Here is a 19,863-nt window from a genome sequence, read left to right as displayed (position 1 = left end):
AAAATATTCTGCATTTTCTTGGGAACTCCCTGGTTGTTGAAAGAAATTTAAAAAAAAAAGCTAGAGATACAAGTGTGAGAACAGCCGATGAGGTAGTGACAATCTGGGCAGTACTTTTAAACACTTCAAACCATCTTATTGAAAAGCCAGCCTTTAATATGACTGAAACTGAAGACTGCTTATAGGTTAAATAGATTTGCGAGTCATTTTCTGCTCCTTCACCTTGTCCTGACATAAATAACCATCACCTGATATTAGTAGTTGAAGAAATATAAAGTTACAGAAATAAAACAGTGCTACTGAATTTCATCTTGATACATTTAAATAAGTAAACATTTAAATAAGATACACGTTAATATATTAACGTTGCTCATGGTTATTCTTTTTTGTTTAAAGTTTGTCCATGAAAACACAATTAACAGTTACCAGGATACGCTTGTCTACCCCCATACTCTTGCAGATGTTATGAGTCAAATTTCCTAACTTGAGTGTAAACATTGTATTAGGAAAAATCATACCCATGAATGCATTATGAACCCATGAATTCAAAAACTACTATCAACACCTGTATCAGCAATACATTAGGTGTGGCAAGACATGACCATATTTGTAGATTCACCGTTCATACAGAACATACAGTGCGGGGAAGCTAATAAGCATGTAAACAACTTAATTAGCTGCAGTACTGCAAAAATGATGATACAAAAAACTGAAAACTGATACAAACTTTGGTAAAAAACAGTCTTGGGTGTTTTTACTCTGGTAAACAGAATTAAGAGTGTCAGATGTCACGGGTCTAGATGCGGGTGAGGAAGCCCAGATTGAGGCTGGCAGGGACCTGGATGGTCTCCAGAGGCACAGAAGAGGGTGTGAAGTGGAGGGTGACAGAAAAGATCTTCTTGGTGTCCATCATCAAGGTGGATGACTCAACTCTGTCTTTCAAAATGTTCTAAAATATAATAAAAAAAAGGTAAATACAGTAAATAGTATTATTAAACATAAGACTGTGCATAAAAGAGCGCAGATACTCACCTTAATAGTTGTGATGAAAGTGGTTGACACTCGCTCTTCAAACTCAATCACAGGGGTGTATAAGGTCAAGACTTTTACAATCTGTGAAGACAAACAAACAAACTGTTCAAACCCAAAGCAACATGTCATGTCTACAGATTAAGAAGGCTGAACAAGTACTGATGATGGACCTGTGCTGTGGTGAGGGCGGTGCACATGCTGCAAATAGCTTGGGCGTCTCCGTCAGTCTTCTTGTTGATCTGCAGAAGCTGTGCGGCCTGAACGAGAGGCTCCAGAGTCTCCTTGGCACCGCAGTCTGTCAGCTCCCTCTCTGTCAGCCACTCCACCAGCTGCCACACGTTGTACCTGAAGCCAGAGACAACAAACAGTTCAGACTGGACAAAGGTACTGTCCAGCAAGGTCCAACCTGACATGTGCTCCATGAAATCAGAGTAAAGGGCTGTCTACACCAAGAACTATAACTATAAAAAACACAGCACACATTGGCCTTTAACTATCACAGGCATGGTCCTGCTTGATTGTTGTGATTAAGAATGGATGAGTATGTTGCAGTGTGTGTTGCTAATGAATAAATAAAAATAAAAACCCTATAAAAAATGCAGTCCTAAAATTGTTCTGACACAAGTGGATGGTGGAGTCCACGCCACAAATATAAAGATGCAGTCAGTACACCACCATCCATGTGAGTTAGAACAATTTTAGAACTATATTATTATAGTTATGGTTACAGTTCTTGGCGTGGACGCCCCTTAAGGCTGATGTTGAATGAAAACATTGCTGCATGTATGAAAAAGAAAAGTATTTACTACAATTGTATGGTTAATAAAATACAAATATATAATATGTTCTTCACTATCCAAGAACAGGTTGTACTATCACAGTGTGAGTTATGTCTGTGAAACCCTGCATGCTGTAAATATGTCCATGCATTATTACAACCAAATCAAATTCCTAATCTGGTTGCAGACCTTAAAACTACCTTGAAATCAAATATTCAATATATGAGACAGAATTATCAAGCAACTGAGTGATTCAAATTATGAATTCACACAACACTAAACATATCAAACTGGAAGTTAACAGCCCCTCTTACAGCATGAGTTTGGTATTTTTCAACTTGGACCCTGTGGTCCTATGTTTTTGTGTCAAAGTGACTAATAAGGACAACAGTTTTTGAAACTGATCCAGTCTTAAGCGAGACCGTCGATGTACGTTTACCAAAAGTGTCTTCTGCTTGTGAAGGGATTTATTTATTTACTTAATTGTGACCTGTCAGTACTAACAGACAGCAGTGTATCTGGAGGGTGGGAGAGAGAGCTTCATTAGTTTAAAGTATTATGTTTCTCTTCCAGTGTATAATTTTCATTATTGTCTACAGGTTGTCTAACAATCACATGAGTGGGTGTCGAGCCTCGAGTGAGATATTGCCCTAGAAAGCGTGTTTCATATAGGCAAGAAGTACCACACCTCAACCTACATTCTTCTGCCCCTCTAATTTCATTCTATAAAGTATAATAACACCTGTCTGATGACTGTTCTACACTGTACCTGATCTGCAGGCCTTTACTCCAGGAACACATGTCCTTCCGCAGCAGCAGGTTGTTGAGTGTGACTGCACTGATGATGTAAAACTGCTGCCTGACCACCTGTTTGATGAGCTCTAGGTCCATCCCATGCTGACACATGATGGTGTGGAACTGGGTGAGACGCTGTAGGAGAACATCCATTGTAATGGCCCCCTCCTCTGCGAAAATGCTTCTCTTCCGCAGGCCTGTCGGTTTGGAGCCCAAAACACCCTGGATATTCTCGTGCTCCAGCATGCTCGCCACTACATAGAAGACACACACACACACAAAAAGAGATATCATTTGATTCCATTATGGTTATGTTGTTTATCATATTTTAGTCAGATTACGTCTCCTCACCAATCAGAGACTGCAGAATGTCCTCTGTGCATTTGATGAGCTGGCGGTAAATTTGGATGGCTAGATCACCAAAGACCTGCTGGTACTCTGACAGCTCAAAGTTGGTCAGACAATGCTCATTCTGCTTGGCAGTGTTGTCCAGCATGATGTCCTACAGTGTAGGGAGGTTGCACAGCCAATTAATTAAAGGACATGTACAACAGTGAGCAAACTCTTGAAACAGCCTTCTCAGGCTTACCTTGTCTCCACTATACTGCTTGAGACAGTGCATCAATCTGCATGTGTTGGCCAGCCAGAACGACACCACTTCAAAATCATTTCCTCGCTTCTGTGGAAACAGAAATTACAAAAGATAAATCGAAATTTGAAATATGAGGAGAAATATTACAAGCCTTGAGTGAATTGAAAAATGTGACCTATGTACTTAAACCTGGTTTGAGCTTTTGTGTATTTTTAGTGTCAGGTGGAATTATTGTCCACATGTTCTACATTCTAACTATTTAGTGGTCAAAATCTAAAATATAGTTTTTTCATTCAAAAGTTGGTGAAGGATGAAAGTCGGTAATACTTGATAAAGAGGTTATATATAAGGGTTGTATGTGATATACTGTATGTTTATTTACATTTAACATATTTTGTTTAAGTTGATCAGATATGAAGATAGAGATGTTGAGCTTGTGTGTTTATGTGGGGTAGATGTGTGTTGTTGTATGTCTTGTATTGTTTTGTTGTTAAGATTGTTGGTCTGTTTTGTTAATATATAGTAAATACTGAGAAATGTAATGAATCGTAACAAAGTGTGAAAGTCAATTCAAAATAAATGCACACATTCTTCACACAGATTAGAGTTATACACTGCACCTTTATGACTCTTTTGATGCTACTGATGGTGGAGTTGAGCAGAGCGCTGACTCTCTGATCATCGTTCACTCTGTCAGCATATCGTAGGCACATGAAGATGATGTAAGCCGGAAGTCCGGGAACAAAGCTGACGGCTACCCCACGAGGCTTCAAGTCTGAGAAGATTACAACATGTCAAAGCAAAATCCTCAAATACTGTGTCCTCTATCTATGAGAAACTTTTGCATGTAATTATAAAAACAATTTGAACATACCTATGACCACATTTTTAAGCAAGCGGCTCACGTCACTTTCCCTGTACTCCAACATGCCCTGGTACTCCTTCTCCTTGCGGGTGATGTTTACCGCTCTGACAGGAGCATTCATCCCTGAGGCATTATTCTTTTGCTGCACAAATGCTAAAAACAACACAACATAGGAAATTACAGGATTAACACTGTGCTGATGTCATCTAGAAAATATACTATGTGCACACAGTCAGTGTCATGTGATTACCTTCATAGTCTTCAACTTTTTTAATGTAAAATTTAAGTTGTTTTTTCAACTTGCGCAAGGTTTTGTCTTGTTTATCTTGGTTCTCCATGAGGTCCTAAAGTTATATAAACATAATAGATTAGAGAGGGCAAACTTTCATACACAGCAAAGAGGTGTTAATTTTTTTAAACATCTGTAAATAGCAACATGGTGAGAACCCTTTTTGCACAGTAGAAACTCTCACACATCATAAAACCACTTTTAGACTTCTTAGTTCTTTATATTACTATATACATGTTTATATGCTATTCTTTGCTGATGTAACATCACAATGTTTTCTCAAAGAACAATACATTTAAAGTGCAACTCAATCTCCATTCTTGTCTGGGTTTTTTAAATATACACTCCCACTCAGCCATAGGACAAAAAACGGTGCACTCCCCTGCCTCAACCTCAGGGCTTTATATGTAACAATGTCATCACGCAGAATCCTACGTCAGGTCACGTGGAAAAACATTTTTAGAAAAGCTTGGGGAAATAGCACTTTAATGCTAAAACATATGTACTTCAAACAAAATTTGAATGTTCATATTTATATACATAAGGAACATTACTGGGAAGCTATTGAATGAAAACCTTGAAAAAAAACTAAACAAAAAATGGAGTAGCCCTATAATCTCTACAGATCCAACATTAGATAGAGATGTCTCCTTGTTTATTTTGAAGGAACTCTGCATTGTGAAAATAATTACACACTACATCTCATATTAACTGACAAAATTGATTGATTAAAATGGCAGACTCACCAGGTTCTCTTTAGTGAGCCGCGTAATCTCATGATTCAGGCTCGCCTCAATGCGGGCATCTTCAGGCAAGAGGAGGCTCTGGGCCAGCAGTTTCTGCTGTTGCTCCTTTTCATTCTTCACCTTGTTCACCTCCTCCAGCAGCTTGTTATACCTTTCATTGTGAAAACGCTCCTGCTCTTGCATCTGGCTCTCCAGAACTCTGAAGGATGAAGGGATGGTTTTACAATTCAATACGGCATGAACGGCTTGCATGTACCAACCAACTGCAGAATATTATCTCTTTACCTGTTGGTCTCTTTCAGTCCTTCATAAGCCAGCCACAGCTCTCCATCTTCATTCAGTGTATGGATGTCAGTGGATCTGAGGAGCAGAATCAGAGAATTTAAGTAATTAACTGTACCACCTAATGGATTTCAACTGGAGTGGAGCCACATCATCTTACCTGTCAACATCTTGAAATGAGGGAATTTCAAGATCTAATTTCACACCTTCTCCAAGTGCAGAGTCCTAGGGGACAGTTCATATGGCATAAATTACATTACAGGTATTGTCACGTCTATATTGAATAAAATATATGAATATGAATAAATATAATATTGCCATTTATTTTCTCACCTTGTGTTTAAGAGCTTCTTGGCGGACCATATGTGACCGGAGCAGCAGCACTTCCTCTTTCCGCATCTCCAGCTCCTCATTAGAAGAGCTAAGTTGCTCCAGCAGTATGTTGTAGGGCATAGAGCCGGGGGCAGGCGGCATCACTTCACTGTCCTCATTGGACAGAGACTTCCGCAGCTCATCTAGATCCTGCTTTAACTTCCTGTTCTCAGACTCCAGCTCCTGCCGCTGCATTAAAACATTTAGAGAAACATGAAAATATCATACATCTAGAAATGAATGATGGGATGATTCTTTGCAGACTTTTTCCTTTTGGTGTTGTTGTAAGACATCACCTGACCAAGTCTTACCTTCAGTGTTTCCAAGTCCAGTTCTGCTCTACGAACACTTCTCTGCTCCTCCACCTCCTTTTGAAAAATATGAACATAATATAAATATCAACCACAAAATAACTAACAGCTTAATGCTGCAAAATTCTTCTGTCTGTTTAGTAATTTTTCATTTCACCATTAAGAAACAAGTCTGGTGTTTCAGTCCATACTTTTGCCTTTTCTTGTTGGGTCTCTTCTTTTTTATCCAGCTTTTCCCATAGTGTCTGTTTCTCCTGCTCCAGGTCCTTCACTCTCCTCTGGAGCTTCAGAAGGACTGGCAGATCCACTGTCGCCTGGGTCTCATCCTAACAAAACATAGCAAGCATTAGTTGATGAATCTCTTCACAAACTAACTAGAATGCTGCACTAATAGGATTATAACAGAGACAAGGCTAGAAAAAAGTCTTCCCACAGCTGTTGATGAAGAAATCAGTGTTCAGTTCCCTGCAGGTGTGCTATAAATTGATTAGCACAAATACCATGACACACCCAAATCATCAACTAAAAGATGATGATCTCTTTTTACATGCATTTATTGCACACAACTACACAAAAACAATGGCCATTTTAAATTCCCATCCTTAGCATAAATGCTCAATAAAGCCCGGACTTTGGCGTCAACCCATCTGTCATGCTTTCGTCAATGTATGGAAGCACAATGAAAAAAAAACAACCTGGTTTGCAGGTGCAGATTTGAAATCTGAAATAAAATGCTCCGAGTACTTCACCAATCAGAAATCAGTTCAGTCCTGCAAGCCCCATAACTGAAGTTCCTCTACTTCTGGAATATGCTACCTAATGAGCAGGGAGTTGGGGGGTAAAATAAAGTCCCCGGAATTTAGTTCCTGTAGTGGAAATGCACTAAGTGTGTCCAAAGGTTCCTGATCCCTAGGGATAGTTCCTGTGGTAGAAACACAGCTAATATAAAAAGTCCAAATGTATCATAGCCACCCCTAAAAATCTGTGTAGGATTTAGTGGTATCTCGTGTGCAGCAGTGAGCTTGCAGACTGCAACAAACTTGTTTCACACTCCCCTTCCAAGTGTATAGGAGAACCTACAGTGGCCACAACGGCAACAAAACTCAGGTAAATCGTAAATTGTGAAGCAACTCCATGAAGGAGGACCCACGCCCTTTGTGTATATAAACGGCTCATTCTAAGGTAATGAAAAGACAATGATTCTAATTTTTAGGTGATTATGCTCTGATGAAAATATACTTATGAATATTATATTCCATTTCTGACATATTCTGCCAATAAATCCCAATAAAGCTCACACACTGGTCCTTTAAGCATACATGGGGTGTGTACATTGAGGCAATTCTAAATTTCACCATGATATTGTGTAGTTTCTTTTATATTACCTCTGCTTGTACAGAGCCGTCTTCTCCCTCAGTCGAGCCTAAGCTCTGACTAAACTCAGATGAGTTACTGCTGTAACTGGAGTCTGTCCTCTTGTGACCAGCTTTGCTTGAACTCTGGTTAGATGTGAGAAAAAATATGTCATAGAAAGAATAAGAAACCAGAGCTAAGCTTGTTCCATTAAACCATTATCACGTTTCAATCGTTTTACACAACTACTGAACTTCATAATATTAATGATTCTGGTTTGTTAAACCATCTTGAAGTTGCCATGTTAATAAAATCCATCGACCAAGATGAATGAAATGACAATTATGTCAACACTGAGAGTGTTCCTCACAATGCTGAGATTCTTCTCTTCCTTCAGGTCGCTGTGCTGCTCCTCCAGACGCAGGTGTTCACTCAGCAGACTTTGGTAGCGAGAGCGTTCTTCAGATAAGTCCTTCTCCATCCGTTTTGTATTCTCAATGTTGGTTTTAATATCTGAAACAATACAGGTTTGTTTTATTTATTCATCCTAAATGAAGGCATTACTGAATTACTCTGGAGGTTTAAGGAGAACTGCTCAGTACCTGATAACTGTTGAACTTGTTCCAGGATCAGTTTGTTCAGTTCATCTTTCTCACTGTTCAACAAGCTGTTCTTCATATTAAGCTCCTCAATCACCTGATTGTGAGAGGGAGAAAAACTGTGCTGTTAGTCTTTATCCCTATTCATTGTGGCTTTTGAGGTTCTAGAAACTGACGTAAGAGAAGCAAAAAAAAACCATCCAGTTCATTAAGTTTTTTTGCATTTCATTCTGTTCTTTTGTAGATCGCATGTTTCCCTGTAAATTCCATCATTATACTCCATGGGCCTTCACAGCTGATTTGTGTAAATCTAAAACCTAAATGGAAAATCGCTCCACTCTTTCCTGAACATTCTGGACAAGAAAAATTTATCTACCACAAGTGTGTATCCCATGAAAACATACACACTTAAAATAAAAAAAAACCACATAGTCTTGAAAACAAAATTTAAGCCATGAAAGACAAACTAATGGCTGACAAACACTAAAGGAAAATGAATAAACCTCTGCTGTATGGCTTAGTGTGGAAAAATAAAAGTTTAGCGTTAGGTAATTTGACTTAGATAAATGTCACTGAGTGTCACTAATCCCACTCTTACCATTTTAGACAGTTAAAGAAAGAGTGCAGTGTTGTATATTCTACTGAAGCTTCCAGGCAATCAAGTTGATAGATTTACTAGGTACATTTGGATAGATGATGTGTAATAGGCCTACCTGTTGTGTCTGCACCTTGTAGACCTTCGTCTGCTCTTCTAGGTTGTCTTTCTCCTTGCGGGTGTTTTCCAGCTCGTGCTGAAGGAAGGTGAGCTGCTCTAGCAGCGAGGGAAGTTTCTCTGCGTTGGTTCTGGCCTCATGCTCTGATTTATGAAGGTTTTTGATCTCTCTGTTCTGTTTCTCTCTTTCCACAGAATGGGTCTTCTCCAAAACATTCAGCCTCTCACTGAGCTCTCTGTTTTCTTTATGCTGCAGGGGGGGAAACACACACATGCTGTGCATGTGATACGACAACTCCCAATGACCCAATGTTTTTCCTGCAATGGTTATTAGGTTAGATTCCAGTGTAAATGACTTTCTCACACAGACAAAACTATATTCATCTATTCATCCATACTCACACAATGCTCACCTGCTCATTTATCTTGTGCTGCAACTGCATTATCTTGTTCTCCATGCCAACGTTGAGCTTCTTGAAGTGCTCCACAGAGCGTGCCTCCAGTTTCAGTTTCTTAAATTCCTTCTTGGCCCTCATGCGACGTACGCAGCTTTGCAGCAGGATGATGGCTGCCAGGGTGCGTCTGTAATGCTGTCGAGCCCACCAGCCCCTCACCCATTTCTGGATGACCACAGCTTTCTTCTCAAACATCAACTGTGTGAAAGGAAAGACCAATATCCAGTATAATATTATGTTTATATGTGAAATGGTAATGACAAGACTTACAATAAGTGTTAAGAAACACTGTGTGTTTCAGTTTTTCAGTTTTTGTTGGCGTTTTTCAAAACATGTCCCTGTTTATTTTCTTTTTCATTGTATGTGAATGACATAAGCTCACAGGAAGTAAACAGACCCAAGCTGTTGCCTAACAATGCAATTCCAGTGAAATTGTTTGTAAACAATAAATAAATTTATTGCATAAACACGTAATTTAAAAATGCAAATGAAGTCAACAAATTCAGTGGAAATCAGTTCATCTCCATTCATAACACTTGATGATTAAGAGGCCTACAGAACAATCAAGGTTTAGGAAGTGTAAAACAATCTGGTGCATTGCTGTAACAAGGCTTCAATACCTCAACAATGTTCCTAATGTAGCCTGGCACATCTGGACTTCCTTTGAGCTGGGAACTTTTTCATATTATATTCAAGGGGCAATAATTCCTGTTTACTTGGTGGCACCTATTGAAGTCACTTTTGGTATCAAACTATTCAACTATTAAGTTCCTTTACAGGATGAGAACATTCTCTTTAAAACCCTTTTTTTGTGAAATGTAACTTATTTAATTTCTAAAAACTTATTTTTATTAAGCATGGCATTACCTGATAGTACTGCATTTTAGCCATGTAGGCTCTTAAGAAGCACTGAATGATGATAGCTGCGGCACGCTGCTGCTGGTAGCGTCTCCTGGTCACCCACATACGCACGTTCTTCTGAATGACAACAGCTGCTCTGGTTTTTCGCAGAAACTTCACATAACTGGCAGGACAAAATAAACATGTCAGAAATACAACATGTTGTAACAACAAATTCTTATTCTGCTGTTGTTTGACGTCTCCACTCACCAGCGTGCCTGGTGACCCCGTACATGTCTCTGTATGGTGACAGCAGATTCCCTCATCCTCAGGTACTTTTTGCGGGCCAGCCAGCAGCGAATGGTCTTCTGGATGCGGACACAAGCCATACGCAGCTTGTCAGAACGCAGCTTCTCCAGGTAAGCCACCTGACCTGCCCTGAAGAAGATCTTGTTTTTGCCAAACTGATACTTATCCTGGTCCTAGGAACAAAACAGAACATACAATAGCATATATAATATGTAATATTTTAGCAGGTCTGTTTAAAGTTACATTTATTTTTAGGACTGTACTGAATAGCTTTCTTCATGATGTTAACGTTCATATTCTAAATCAACATTCAAATACTGCATGTTTATTCATTCTGTTAAAACCGGGTATTTCTGCACAGTTGCATATAAAGTTTAGGCTATGCTACTATTAGTAGTATTACATTATTTGTAGAATTAGATTCCAGTGATGGCTGAATAGGATCATGTGATTTTCAGTAACTCCAGAGTGCTGTTAAGTCCAAAAGTCAAAATTTATTTTAAAAACACAGATGAGATCAATTCCAAAATTCACAAAATGTATTTATCTAACAAAATATTCTGCTTTAATGCATATTTGTTAGTGTTTAGCTTGTTACAACTTGTGTAGTTTTTGTGCACTTGGCCTCTGTTTTTGGCTTCTGTTTTTTGTTTCAGGAGGTTCCCAATCATCCAACTTGTCCCTCTCCAACTGTCTGCCTTCCTGCTTGTTGCACACAAAAGGGGGCATGTGCCTGTATTAACGTTGTTATTGACATAATGATAATGTTTTACACAATTCAGACATACCTTTACAAGTTTTTCCAGGAGATTTTTGCAAGTTTGTTTTTTGTCAGAAAGGACATCCCGTTGCTTCATGAGGACACGATAACGACTGAAGAACTCCTGATAGGTCCATCTACAACATTCACATATATAAATATTTTTACAGGTCTACATTATGTATTATAAACATAAAATGGTGTGTACAACTGCCCCTGTGCTGTGCTCTGTACCAGGTGCAGTTGTTGCTATTCTACCTAGATGGGAAGCCTGCTGCTGAGATCCGGATTGTTTCCAGGATGCCACATGCACGGAGCTGCTGCACTGCCCTCACAGGGTCCAAACTTTATGAAAGACAATATACAAACATCTGTTTTAAAAAAAAATATATATCCTACCCTTTCATCTGTGCTTGATACAGATAATTGTGTGAAACAGAAAGATGAAACCATTTTCCTCACGTGAAGGAAGCTTTGTGGTCATTTGGCTTGATGCAGCGTACGTAGTGAGGAGTTGTAGCATTTAGAGTGTCCATCAGCAAATGTAGAGACTGTCGAAACTGAGTACAAAAAACATGACAAATCCTTGATAAGTATGGATATACATAAATGATAAAGATATGCTTGAGCATTCAGTTTAAAGGACCAATGTGTCAATTCATTAATAGGACTGGGTGTTACAATCCTTAAAGTTTAAAGGATCAGTGTTTAAGATTTAGTGACATCCAGCTGTGAGCTTGCAGATTGCAAGCATGAGGAAGAAGAAGAAATCGCAATATTGAAGAAATTATATTTGTGAGCTATAGAAATGAGGAAGGGGAATGTGAGGCATGTTAATGGTGATATTGTTGTTGGTTTTCTTTTCCTTTTCACATTCCTGATTATGGAGCTTTGTTGATAAGGTATGAAGAGGATGAACATTCTGGTTTAGTTGTGGGGATAGACACTGGGGTGGAGAACAGGTTTTTATGATTGATTAATTATTGATGGATTAGTACAGAATAGTGATAGGACTACAGAAGCATGTTGCCTCTTCCAACTCCTTTTCAGACATGCAATGTTAATTTATGTTGCTCGTCGAAAGGCTATTGAATATTTATTTTGTTTTGATTCTTGTTTTATTAAATCTGTTTTTTAAATGTTCAAAAGATATCAAAACAAATTGCAACCAACTTGCCTCACCCTTACTACGGTAGAACCTATGGTTGCCATGAAACTTCCAAAAAACGCATGAGGCTGCATCTAGAGACATAGTTTGGTTTGTCCCCTCTAGACTCTTGTAGAAACATGGTATTGCAACATGGCGACTCCATGGAAAAGGACCTGCTCCCTCTGTCTGATATAAACGTCTCATTCTAAGTAACAACAATTATTATCAGGTCATTATACACAAATGAAAACAAACCTCTTAATACTGTATTCCTCAAGTTTTTCATGACAATGACTATCACACACCACTAAATGACATGTCGGCTGCTCTTTATGCTCTCACCTGCAGTCCAACAGTCTTCTTAGTGTCCTTCTGAGCCCTTCCAGTGACACTCGTACGCTTGTTAGTAGAAGCTGGTGCTTTCTCATCGTCCTCAAACAGCTTCAGCAGCAAATCAAACTGAAAGGATAATTTTTAAGAGATCAAAGCAACAAAATACAAAGTTATCATTAAACAGCAGATGGCAGTGTTTCAATATGAAACTGAAATAGTTCAACTGAATAGTTCCTTCCTCCAATAGTTGTGGTTGAACAATCTAAGGGTGTGTGCCCAGGGACTTGCAACACAAAATAGAATTTACAGTGATTTGCTTTTAGTTGAGGAGGTGCAGACACTGAATTAATTTGACCTCCTCAAAGAGAGGGGGAGGACCTGGAAGTGAAAATAAATAAAATTATTTCACCTGGCTATTTTTCAGCACATTTATCTGCTCCTCATTGACGGTGTCCTTGTTTTTCTCCAGAAAACCCTCACACTGGTACTCCACCTATGCACAAAGGAGGACCAGGTCACACAGTGTTCTTTCACTAAAAGTAAAGGTCACATTCATCATTCATAGTCTGAAGTAAACTCATTAGTAATGCTCTAATAAAAAGAATCATCAAACATTTGTGATGAAGGCATAGAAGTCTGACTTTAAAGACAAAGTAATTACAATTTCACACGACTCTCTCTGTGCTCTTGATGAGAAAACATGAGTCATTCATCCCATCTCCTGACCACTGTGATGCAGCCCCACCTCAGTGTGACACATACAACCATGTTTCACCTTGTCTGCAAAGTGGTGGATGATGAAAGCTCTGTTCGATAACCTGGGTTTATCAAAGTGAGCATTCTGCTTCAGGAGGGTGTTGTACAGTTTCTGGGCCCATGTGTCGTCAGAGCCTTTGGGCATCTGTGGAAAAAGGAAGAGCTGACACATCACTTAGTCACGGCCTTACTCATAACCTCCACAAATAGCGTGGCGGACATTCCTCCAGTGGAAAACAGTAGCTGAACAGATTTTTGTTGAAGAAAAAAGGCATTTTACCTTGCACTCTTCATCCAGGAGATCCAAGACACCCAGCTTGGCCTCAATGAGATTAATGCATGGCTGGTTGTCATAGAAGTCAATCAGTGTCCAGGGGATCTCCTCTTTCATGTACTCCTCTTGCTCCAGTTTGAAGACATGCTAGAGGGAGTGATAGAAGAAAATTATTTATGTGTACGTTTTGATTACAAAATGAACATGTTGAACAGGAAAAGACATATACCTGGTTGAACTGTTGTTGAAGCTTTTCATTGGCATAATTGATGCAAAACTGTTCAAAGCTGTTGACATCAAATGTTTCAAACCTGAGGGAAAATATGTGTTTAAAATAAAACATGTCTGGTCATCCACAGAATATTAAGGTTAAAACCACAAACCTGGAGATAAAAACCTACCCGTAAATGTCGAGCACACCAATGAAGGAGTGTTGCTTTGCTACAGATTTTAAGGCACTGTTAATACTGTCCACAATCAGGCTGAAGAGTCTGGCATAGATGTGTTTGGCCAGGGCGTCTCTGCCATTCACAGCACCCATTTTGGAGATGGGTTTGACGTATGTTTCTGTGGTCGTCTGGAGTTTCCTGTGACATAACCAGTGGGCCATTTCTTCACAGGGCACCCCCATCAACTCACAAAACACCATCAGGTGGACATTATCTGGCTGGAAGTACATTAACATTAAAACATCTTATACAGGTAAAGATTTAGACATTCTCAATATAATATCCTGCCTTAAAATAAAATAAATATACAAAACAAAATCTCTTATTGTCAGGGATGTCATGTTTTTTTTTTTTAAGCGAAAATCAATCAATCAATCAGAGATTCTCCCAGCATTCTTTTCTCTCTCCAAAAAGAAAAGGAAAAGAAAGGGGAAAAAAAGGAAAAATGGCACATTGTAGCTTACCAATAGACTGTAGCTGCATTTTCCCTGACAGAGTATAAGATTCTTTCATTTACCCTTACTCTCCACTGCTGCTATGGTTATATCTGTTTCCGCTGGACACATTATCCGTAGTAAGAAGCATTTTACATAACTATGCTGTAAAGAATGCTGTAGGAAGTTGTAGTAACCTTGTATGAACAGTGACATTTTAAAAAAGAATTTGAAAATGTAAGTGACAGTTGTCAGGGCACAAAACCAACAATCTATTGATCTTTGCAAATCAAGACTCAATATTGCATAGCCAACAGTGCTGAAAATAAATGTTTAGATCGAAGATCAAAGTGAGAAAAAAATTGAAAGTGAAATCATATCGTGGATTTTGAGACTCATAACACTCCTACTTGTTGTGTCCAGGGTAATGAGTGTTTACCGAAATGCTGCTTCTGTCTGCCGACTGTTCTTTCACCTCCACATTGCTAAGATGGAGAATAGCAGCCAAAACTTGGTAAATTGCCATTTGGTCACTTTCACCAATTCCTGTGATGAAAACAGAAAAATAAAGCAATTAAAAATGATCAGTCGCGTCAGGCAATCCAGAACTGACCATTCAACAACATATAGATGCAAACCTTATTAAAATGGACCCAGCACTCACCTAACAGTGAGAAAGCCTTCCTAGTATTAGACAACTCTTTGGCATCATCCACTCCATTTATGACTGGGCTCTGTCCCTGGTTAGTGCAGTGGAAGTCATCTGCGCAACCTTCAAATTGTAAGTCAAATATATCAAATATCAAATATATAAAATGTTGTACTGACTAAGACTAAAATCTGTTACAACTGCTATTGCAGCTATTTTTTGTTGTTTCTAAAATACTAAAATATTATATGTAGTTACTCTCATACCTAACTTAAAGGCTTTGAACTCTGGCAAATGTGAAGAGGCACACAGCTGGTAGAAGATATGGTAATTTCTTTCTTCGTAAGCCTAAAAGTAGTGCAAACAGAGGAAAAATACACAAGCACCGAAAACACATTCAGTAAAATGAATTGCTCTGACAACTGTAGACACATGGATGAACTGCAAGCACATTTCTAAACTAGGCTTAGACTGAAATAATCAAATCTGAGACAGTTGCTTAACATAGCCCAACATATGTTGCCATCTTTTTGAGTCATGGGCTAAGATGGCTTAACTGCGTTTGTTACAGTTTTACATTGCTAAGAAACACATGTTACATGTTACATGCACATGAGAGTGTTTTAAATCAATTAACTGCTATTAGAAACAGAAAGATAGAAAGGGCCACATTCACACACTGAGGGTAGTCACCTCAAGACATGCGAGGTAAATCCATATCAATGAAATTTACCTGAAACACAACTCTAGACTTTTCCAGCAAGTAGGTTCTCATGTTAGCCCCGATTATACAGTGTTTCTTGTCAAACCCAATCTCAATGTACTTCCCAAAGCGACTGCTATTGTCATTCCTTGTTGTCTTGGCATTCCCAAGGGCCTAAAAGAAACACACAAAAGGGTTTCAGTAACCTTTGTCACTTAACAATTTTGTCTTATTTTGCTGCAGTGTTAAATGTTACCTCCATGATGGGGCTGGAGGCAAGGACTCTCTCCTCAACATTAGCCTCACCAGATGAGCAACTGACGGTGGCAAAGTAACGCATAGCATACTTAGCAGAGACTGTTTTGCCAGCTCCTGACTCACCACTCACTATGATTGACTGGTTTCTTTCATCTCTGTGTTAAAAGACAAGATGGCATACAGACCAAATATCAGCAAAAACAAATTATGAGAAACAAGGGAGAGTTGGGATTATTTAAAGTGGAACTTAATGAGATGTTCATCAATAATTGGTGTTATTGCCTACAGTAAAGGGCAATCAGCATGCCCCCAGTTTAGAGAAGCAGAGAGAAGTGCCAACAAAAGGCATTTTAGCCACCTAAAAAGGCCTGCCTAAAAAAATCTTTATCAGTTTAAGTGCACACTATATATAAGATATTTTCACCACTTTGCCTTGCTGTCAGGTAGCTTTTTGCAACAGAAAACTGGAGTTATATAAGCCAAATATCACTCTTACTCAACAAGACTCCTGAAGTAATTTAACCTCACAGAACACAGGAGTTGCTGGTCTACTGCTACCGCAATCTGTTAGTTTGTGTTATTGTGTGATTTTGGTGAATCCGAACTAACCTTTTATAACACCAAAGTCACACAATAACACAAACAAACGAACAGATCGTTGCAGCAATAGTTAAACAGCTCTGTGAGGTAAAATGACTTAAGTAACAGCAGTTTCCTGATGGAAAAGGTTTGGACCACCGTCCACAACAGTACATTTCTTAGCTACACCACGGCTCCCACTGCTGCTCATAACTGGGGGTGTGCCAACCATCATTGACTGTAGGTAATACACTGACAATGGACAAGTACCTCATACAACCACACTTCAGATAATATGAATTTTCTCTTAAAAAGAAATAAACAACTGCTATAAAATGCAAGATGACACATTACAAAACCTGGCCATCTGTTTGTATGCTTCCTCTGCTACTGCAAATATATGGGGGTCCATGTCTCCCATGTTCTGCCCACTGTAGGCATTGATGATGTCAGCTTCATAGATAGGCAGGCTCTCATAAGGATTGATGGCAACCAGGACAATTCCTAAACATGGAGAAACTCCTCAGTTAGACTGTCTTCAGACAAAATAAATGTATGTTATCTGACATGGATTTAAACACTGAACCCTAAAAGTAGTCATTGTCTGCACTATTTATCCCTAATTGGCATAATACATTTTAGTGTGTGTTCCTTTAAGAGCAGGCTGCACCACAAATAATCAGCATATGTCCTGTAGATTATGTCAGAGCATACAGTGAGCAGGACTCCAAAGTCTACAGTGACAGTGATAGTGTGAGTCAAAGGAGATGAAGCTCATTACCACAGTATGTGTAAATCAACTTGGAGTCGATAAAGCGCACTTTGAGGTTGTGTAGCACTGCAGGCTCGTGGAGGTAGCTGAGAGCTGTGAGGTCATTTTCCCCCACTAGGATGTTAGGGTTTCTCAACGGAGGCAGGTTGTTGGTTTTGGGGTCTATTTTATACTCCACCTCCTAAAAAAGACACAAGAAGTTAGTTGTGAGTACACTCAGTGTGGGCCTAAAGATAGTAAGTTTCTTTCACAGAGGTTTCTGAAGGCTTCAGTGGGTTATTATTATACTTGAGACTTTGTGAGACCATTGTGAATGCAATTTAAAACCTATTTCACATCCATACTGGCAAAAAAGTACATGCACAGTTTGCATTAGTGGTAATTGTTTGAATGTTGATTTTGTTCTATAGTTGTAAGCGTGTAATCAATTGGCTACATTTTTTCCCCATAACACATTTAAAAGTCAGACTGAAGTTGTATAAAATAACATGACCACCATAAATCAATTTTTCCTTTGTCAGAATTGTATTTTAGAATAGACTAGATAGACTTTTTAAGGACACACAGAAGTTAAGCACAAAAAACTCAGCATCACTTGTACTTTATAATACAGCTAACTAGCAAACACTGAGCTTGTTCATGTTCACTCATGATAATACTTTGGCCTTATTTCCATACCTGAAGTGCATGCCCCAACTTGACACCACAGCTGCAGGCAGCAACAGCACTGAGTGAAAACTTTCAGCCAGGCTGTTCATACATTTTGATCCATCAGTTCACCTACTGTCATTACAATGACTTCTTGGATTCACTTCGCAGAGCTGCATAGAGGCACAAGGTGTTTCTTTTGCCTGGGAATCTATGTTACCAAACATCACAGCTGCCTCCAATAACCCCACAGCACACAGAGATTTATGAGGCTCCATTGCCAGTACTCTTGCAGAGAAATGTGTGCATGGCTCTCTGACAGAACATCACACACCCCATTTCCACCTCAGTGCCTCTCTCTCCCTGAGTGTGTGGTTATGAGTGTGTATCTGTGTGTGTGTGTGTGTGTGTGGCATTTGCCCATCTCACCGTGCCATCATCCAGCTGCAGAGTCAGCGTCAAGTCTCCAGGAGTGTAATCTTTGATAAGCTCTGCTGACTTCCACACTTCTGCTGCATCTGGGAGCCATACACGGGCATGCTGATGGACAGAGAGAGGAGACCGGGTCAGAACCATCCAACCACTGCACTTACAGTAACAGTCTTTTACAAAACTACAGCAAAAAAAGCACTGACATGTAAGTTATGTATCTCAGAAAGATGGCAAGACAGCTAACATGAAGTCAGCAGACAGCAGTCATGCGTATAATGTGGATGGATACGGAGTGTTTTAAGTAGCAGACAGATAAAAAATGCAATAAATTAAGAATTTAACAACACTAAAGTTATTCAGTGAATATTTTTAAGTGACTGGCACCAGTAAACCACCATGTTTGACAGATATAATTAACGACAAGTTAACTAACGTTAGCTTCCTTGAGAAAACCGTTGAATGAGCTGTACAACGAACACATATCTCATTTAATCCAGTTTACCTACCTTTGAATAAAGTTCAGAGGCTGCCATGTCTTACAGTGCGCTCTGTGAGCCCTCAGAAACTTTCTCTGGCCGCAGACCGAAGATTAAACATTTTTTGACTCCCAGAGCAGAAGAAACGTGAACTTTTTCCGTGGCTTCTCCTCTCCTGTGCTGACTCTGTGCTCTCAGCTGGAGCAACTGCTCAACAGTTGACACTCAGTTGCGCGTGCCCCGTCATGTTTTGCTCTCGTGTATCTTGCGTGCCGCCCAGCGGCCAACCTGCGTATATCAGCTAAACTACCCGAAGAGGTCGTGTCTAAAACGGAACGCTTGATTTGCGAAATTCTCGCGAGATTTGTAAGCGTTGTCTCTTCGTGGTGCACCTTGTACCAGCGAATTATGTTTTGTAATGTGACAACAATCTGGTTAAAATCGGAGTAGGTTTGGAAGCAGAAAGTACTTGGTCAGAGACGATAGTTTGGGTTAAAATGATCACTCTCGCGAGATCTTTCGTGGGTCTTGGGTTCCCTTCTAGACCAGGCCTATCTGCGGGGAAGGCTGCGATGCTGTCATCAATTGTGGAAGTACTAATTAAACACTTGAAAAAAAGCACTCCATTGTAAGTAAAATTTCTGGAGTTAAAATCTTAAGAGTAAAAATGCAAGTATGGTCAGGAGTATTAAAATTAAAATTAAAAGTAGGCTTATCATTACACATAAAATTATATTTAATCATAGGCTATATTGTAGAAGATTATTTCTCATGCAATGTGTACGCAGAATTTTACTGCTGTAGTTGGTTGAGGTGGTTTAACTTCACAAAAACAAAATTAATAATGTTCTTTTTATTT

The 19,863-nt window shown here is 39.2% G+C and overlaps 1 protein-coding gene across 2 annotated transcripts; it reads right to left on the bottom strand.

Annotated features, from left to right (window-relative positions):
• Positions 1 to 738: 738 nt before the first annotated feature.
• LOC146316557 (unconventional myosin-Va-like) lies at positions 739 to 19,187 on the bottom strand. Of its 2 annotated transcripts, XM_084734403.1 has the most exons (40): positions 19,035 to 19,187; positions 18,526 to 18,636; positions 17,458 to 17,629; positions 17,036 to 17,180; positions 16,096 to 16,252; positions 15,870 to 16,013; positions 15,403 to 15,484; positions 15,152 to 15,259; positions 14,927 to 15,033; positions 14,006 to 14,271; positions 13,834 to 13,915; positions 13,611 to 13,751; positions 13,350 to 13,475; positions 12,984 to 13,067; positions 12,584 to 12,700; positions 11,554 to 11,651; positions 11,350 to 11,436; positions 11,120 to 11,228; positions 10,293 to 10,504; positions 10,050 to 10,206; positions 9,141 to 9,380; positions 8,729 to 8,977; positions 8,019 to 8,112; positions 7,787 to 7,929; positions 7,449 to 7,562; positions 6,255 to 6,389; positions 6,064 to 6,120; positions 5,714 to 5,941; positions 5,541 to 5,605; positions 5,384 to 5,458; positions 5,099 to 5,297; positions 4,314 to 4,407; positions 4,073 to 4,216; positions 3,819 to 3,973; positions 3,196 to 3,285; positions 2,958 to 3,108; positions 2,581 to 2,860; positions 1,203 to 1,377; positions 1,033 to 1,113; positions 739 to 949 (listed from the first exon to the last, which is right to left on the bottom strand). In XM_084734403.1, the coding sequence occupies exons 1-40, from the start codon at positions 19,059 to 19,061 to the stop codon at positions 797 to 799; spliced, it is 5,454 nt and encodes a 1,817-aa protein (XP_084590529.1). In that variant the 5' UTR covers positions 19,062 to 19,187; the 3' UTR covers positions 739 to 796. The 2 variants fall into 2 exon arrangements, with proteins under 2 accessions (XP_084590529.1, XP_084590530.1); XM_084734404.1 differs by lacking the exons at positions 17,458 to 17,629; positions 19,035 to 19,187 and having other exon boundaries at positions 18,526 to 18,543.
• Positions 19,188 to 19,863: the final 676 nt, after the last annotated feature.

The sequence above is a fragment of the Lutjanus erythropterus genome, chromosome 13 (genome assembly GCF_056507025.1).
Source record: "Lutjanus erythropterus isolate fLutEry1 chromosome 13, fLutEry1.hap2, whole genome shotgun sequence".
Taxonomy (NCBI): domain Eukaryota; kingdom Metazoa; phylum Chordata; class Actinopteri; order Lutjaniformes; family Lutjanidae; genus Lutjanus; species Lutjanus erythropterus.
This window is presented reverse-complemented; position numbering and strand designations above follow the sequence as displayed.

Excerpts from the sequence above, each read along its gene's own strand:
- LOC146316557 (XM_084734403.1), bottom strand. The coding sequence starts at position 19,061 with ATGGCAGCCTCTGAACTTTATTCAAAG. Across the intron at positions 18,637-19,034 it reads CCTCTGAACTTTATTCAAAG|CATGCCCGTGTATGGCTCCC; the intron begins GTAGGTAAACTG and ends TCTGTCCATCAG. Across the intron at positions 13,752-13,833 it reads TTCAACAACAGTTCAACCAG|CATGTCTTCAAACTGGAGCA; the intron begins GTATATGTCTTT and ends CACTCCCTCTAG.